This window comes from Diaphorina citri, unplaced genomic scaffold (genome assembly GCF_000475195.1).
Source record: "Diaphorina citri unplaced genomic scaffold, Diaci psyllid genome assembly version 1.1 scaffold4424, whole genome shotgun sequence".
Classification (NCBI taxonomy): Eukaryota; Metazoa; Arthropoda; class Insecta; order Hemiptera; family Psyllidae; genus Diaphorina; species Diaphorina citri.
The window spans coordinates 1-5420 of record NW_007381823.1 but is presented as its reverse complement, the minus strand read 5'-3'; the positions used below and the strand labels follow the sequence as shown (position 1 = coordinate 5420).

Here is a 5420-nt window from a genome sequence, read left to right as displayed (position 1 = left end):
CCGATCTCGTCTGCCTTGTAAGCGCTGGGTCGCGGGTTCAATTTCCACCCGTGGCGGATTTTACCTACCTACCTGTACCTATATTTTCTTCTCTTCCTTTTTTTTTTTTTTTTTTTTTTTTTTTTCGCTCCCTGTCAGTCTAGTTACCTTGTAAGGTCGCAAGTTTGATCTCCCCCCAGGGCGAAATTTATCCTAAACAGGTGGTCGATCGATTGCAGGCAATGTCGATCGACTTTAAGCTGTGTCCACACATAGTACACCTCGTCGTTCGACGTCAACTGAACATGTATACACTACCTCGACAACATAATTTCACCTCTTCACCCGTTGATTGATGGTCGATCGACGGGGTCGACTATGTGTGGTGTGGACACAGCTTTAAACCTCGAACCCCAGGCCTCTAGATTACACTTCCACTACCTCCAAGCTAACCAGGACTGTTGAGAAAGTTTCACATCCGGCTCGGCAGGTCATTATTTACTTAGCGTGCACACAGAGACTTCCTGTTTCTTTCTGTTTGAAACAGGCGAGAAGAAAACCTTTCAAACAAAAGTCCAAAGTTTTAAACAATAGAAACCTTGGTTAGTACCTATGGTATAGGTACCTAAGTGCCTAGTTTTATTTAGACTCAGATTTATCTAATAAATAAGAAGGTTCATAGTAAATCTCTGATTTCTATAATTTTTCTTTGGTAATGTCCTATGGTAACTTTTTTCGTATTCCAAGCACAGAAAAAAAACTTCGTTTCTGTTTTAAATTGAACTCGAGACCTCCAGTGTGCAAGTCTACTATTATACCCACTCGGGCGCGAAGGGCTCACCCTGTAATTTAAGCATAACAATAGGAATACCACGTCGCCACCCTGTACAAATAGGCAACATTGCAACAGGCTTTGTTCTGGGAATGAAAAATAAAGAGAGAGAAAAATTTAATTAAAAAACTAAAAAGAGAAAGATTGGGATCTCAATAGAAAAAGCATTACAAAGGAGAATAATACCCAAGGGAGAGGGGGGGGAAGAGAAAGGGAGGGGAGGGAGGGAGAGAGAGGGTGAGAGAGAAAGAGAAGGAGGAAGAGGGAGAGAAAGAGATGAAGGATTGAGGGATTAAAGATCGTGTATCTTTGAAATAGAGGAGAGAGAAAAAGAGGGGAGATGAAGGGAAGAGAAGTGAGAGAGAAGACAGAGAGAGAGAGAGAGAGAGAAGAGAGAGAGAGAGAGAGAGAGAAGAGGGAGAGAAAGAAGAGAAGAAAATGTGAATCAAAAAACTGTGAAAAGTGTTCGGAAACTAAGAAGGGAAAGAGGAAGAGAGAGAATAGAGAGAAGGAGAAGAAGTAGAGGGGTGGTAAAAACGAAAGAGAGAGAAAGAAAGAGAGAGGGAGAGAGAAAGGGTTTAGAGGAAAAAGTCGTTAGAGCAAATTTAATTATTCAAATTTTTCGGGGTTAAATTCTTTCTTTTATTTTTTGCTTTCCTTTTCAATTTTTTATTGTTGTGTAGGTACCTACCTAATTTTTTTTTTGTTTGAGAAGTTTATAAATTGAGAACTAAATGATAAATACTGGGTCTCTCAAAAAACAATGATAGTAACGGCCTAGTTAGCTTGGAAGGTCGCGGGTTCGATTCCGACCCAGGGCGATCTTTATCCTAAACAGGTAGTGTAGTGTTTTAATTAGACTGTCGAATTAGGATACATATGCAGTTCCTTTACCACAAACCACAAGGTTCGTTCTCGGAACAGTTGGCTTTCTGCTATTCTGTCCTCTCTTCAATTTCCTTTGTCTTTCTCTCTTGGATTTCTTGACGATAAGCCCTCAGCAGTTACATTTCCTTCTATAGAACCTTTTTAAATAATAATAATAAATTCCCTCTATCAACCGTCTCTCTCTTTCTCAAAAAGCACTTTTTCCAAGCTCTAATGACGGGATTTTTACTTGGTGACGTTTTCCAACCAACCGGGTTAAATCTATATTATGATTTACTCGAAAAGTTGTTAGATTTGACTGATGACTATTAGATTTAGATATTAGCTTTACTCACTTGAAATAAGAGTACTGGACTAGAACACTGTTGGATACTCTCTCCTTCACATCCTCGTCCAGTATTTATTAACGTGTATCTTTTTTGGGGGCAACTTATGGCTCAAACAGAGTGCTGCTGGATAAGAAAATGGTCAAATTTGATTAATGTGACTACCAGTAACGGAATTTACTGCTCGAATTACTCAAATAGGACTAAAAAGTCCCTTTACCCCAGCCGTAGATTACCTTTACAGTAGTCGAATTTTCAAATAATAACGAGTAATACCTTGGCCAGGGTCGAACACACGCCCTAATGACTACCAGACGAGCGTATGCGTACGGTACAATGCCAGGCACGCGTGTCATTGCACATCAATTCCCACCTTAACACCATTAAAATTTGCCAAAGGAGCGCATTCGATGCTGTCCCGGCTACAAAATGAAATACGCCAGGGATTACGAATTTATTATTGAATCATAGTTTTTAATCAAAGGAATGAAATGAATTGTAACTATTGTAAGGGACGTCTACACTAGAACGACACTGATCGACGAGTGAGCAACAAAAAGGCGTTCAACAAGGAACCATACCGGTACCTAATCCAGGCGAAGTTGATCGATATGAGACTACTCGAAGTAATCACGATGATCCTATTCGATAAAAAGGGGACAAGAATTGAACTATTTGTGAACGATATAAAAAGAAGGAGACGACGAAAATGAAAAAAGTGAAGAAGAACAGAAGGTAAAAAGAAGCTGAAGAAGAAGAAGAAGGAGAGGGCGAAGAAAACTAAGAAGATGATGAAGAAGAAGAAGAAGACGAAAAAGATGGAAAAGAAAACGAAGAAGAAAAGGTGAAGGAGGAGATGAAGAAGACGAAAAAGGTGGAAAAGAAAACGAAGAAGAATAAGGTGAAGGAGGAGGAGGTGAAGAGGAGCTGTTTTGATAAGAGCTTATCAGCTTAGGGAGGAACAAATATCTTCCTGACAGAAGAAGAATGCAATTGACGTAGCCGAATGATAAGCAATAAGAAACTAGAGGACTGTAAAATATTTCACAAATATCAACCTAGAGTTCCATTCACGAAAGAAGGCAGTTTGGATGGAATATATTGACATACCTACCTATGTATTTTTAAAATTTTGGGAAAGTATTTTTACAGAAAGTTTCTTCCAGAAACAATACAAAGGTCTATGATAAAGGAACCATACCGGTACCTAATCCAGGCGAAGTTGATCGATATGAGACTACTCGAAGTAATCACGATGAGGCTATTCGATAAAAAGGGGGCAAGAATTGAACTATTTGTGAACGATATAAAAAGAAGAAGACGACAAAAATGAAAAAAAGTGAAGAAGAACAGAAGGTAAAAAGAAGCTGAAGAATAAGAAGAAGGAGAGGGCGAAGAAAACTAAGAAGATGATGAAGAAGACGAAAAAGGAGGAAAAGAAAACGAAGAAGAATAAGGTGAAGGAGGAGGAGGAGGAAGAGGAGCTGTTTTGATAAGAGCTTATCAGCTTAGGGAGGAACAAATATCTTCTTGACAGAAGAATGCAATTGACGTAGCCGAATGATAAGCAATAAGAAACCAGAGGACTGTAAAATATTTCACAAATATCAACCTAGAGTTCCATTCACGAAAGAAGGCAGTTTGCACGGAAAATATTGACATACTATTTATTTTTAAAATTTTGGGAAGACCCCAAATTTTAAGAAGCGACGTGCATGGATGTTTTCAATTCCCGTACCAAAGTTCACCGAAATCGGACCAGTCAATCGCGAGTTATAGCGGAACAAACCTTCAAACAAACATCTAAACTAAATGCAAAACTGTCGAGTTAAAAAGTAGACCTCACTCTAGTTCGGTCAATATTAGATTTACTCACTTGAAATAAGAGTACTGGACTAGAACACTGTTGGATACTCTCTCCTTCACATCCTCGTCCAGTATTTATTATCGTGTATCTTTGAAACTCTCTCCAGTATTTATTAAATTTGACAGATGACTATTAGATTTAGATATTAGATTTACTCACTTGAAATAAGAGTACTGTACTAGAACACTGGTGGAGACTCTCTCCTTCACATCCTCCTCCAGTAGTTATTAGATTTGACTGATGACTATTAGATTTATATTAGATTTACTCACTTGAAATAAGAGTATTGTACTAGAAACTAGAACACTGGTGGAGACTCTCTCCTTGACGTCCTCCTCCAGTAGTTATTAGATTTGACTAAGGACTATTAGATTTATATTAGATTTAGATATTAGATTTACTCACTTGAAATAAGAGTACTGTACTAGAACACTGGTGGAGACTCTCTCCTTAACATCCTCCTCCAGTAATTTCCGGACTGGTTCTTGGAGAGGAATGGGGATGGATGTGGACATGTTGGTCAATTGGTCTTGAACCTGTTGGACATAAATAATATATCATTACCTATTATCTAAAAGTTCATCTTTTATTTTATTATTATTATTTTTTCAAAACCAACCTCAGTGGTGCAGTGGTTAGCGCGGTGGACTCTGGATCTGGAGGTTGGTGGTTCGAGTCCAAGTCAAGTCATAAAATTTAGCGTAGTGTATTATGCAGGGGACGACATTTGTGACAAGTATTTATGCTCAACACAATTAAAATTCCTTCCTTTCCTTATTATTTTTCAAATTGAATAAATACCTTCATAAACCTAAATAACGAAGAAAAAAAACCTTTAATATGTAATGGGATTTATTGTTTCCGCATGGGTAAGAAGTAATAAAATTGTGACATTGAACTGTAGAAGTTTAAGGCCTCTGAGAGGTCCCCTAAACCCTAAATGATCCAAAAGGGTTCAACTAATGAGGAACCATTTTCTCTGTTGAAAATGTGAACCAAATTTCACTGTTCTGAAAATGAAATAGATACCTACCTAATACAAATCAAAAACCATTATAAAAGACAACCTAGAACCTGTTCCTTCCTACATAAGTGCCTAAAACAAGGAAATGCGTCATCTCCACTAACTTATCATCTGTTGCACATTGCATACTCAAATATTCAAACGGCGTTCATACAAACAGAAATGACGAGTCAAAAAGATCAATAGGTACTATCAACAGGAGAAAAACACCTAACCCTAATAGCTTACCTAGTCTGTGTTTTAATGATGCTTCTTTTTTCTTTCCCCCTTTTTAGTCCGTCCTTCCTTTATTATTACAATAGTAATAAAAAGGTATAAGGGACGGGCTATTGTATTCGCTTCAGTATCGTCACTCTGTCTGTCCCCATAGATCCATAGAAGGACTTATCCAAACCTGGTCGACCTATATATCAAATTAATGGTCTTTTTACCAGGATCACGAAAGTGGTGGTGCAAATTTTGTCCAGAAAACCAAAAAGCCAAAAAAAAAAAAAAAAAAAAAAA

At 37.8% G+C, this 5420-nt stretch overlaps 1 protein-coding gene across 1 annotated transcript in view; it reads right to left on the bottom strand.

Moving 5' to 3' along the window:
- Positions 1-4428, bottom strand: part of LOC113472235 (protein kinase-like protein SCY1) — a gene marked incomplete at both ends in the record, with an annotated part of 9405 nt that extends 4977 nt beyond the window's left edge. The window contains one exon of the mRNA XM_026831898.1: positions 4298-4428. Coding sequence (XP_026687699.1) covers positions 4298-4428 — 131 coding nt within the window. The remainder of the gene's footprint in view (positions 1-4297) is intronic.
- Between the last annotated feature and the right edge of the window lie 992 nt (positions 4429-5420).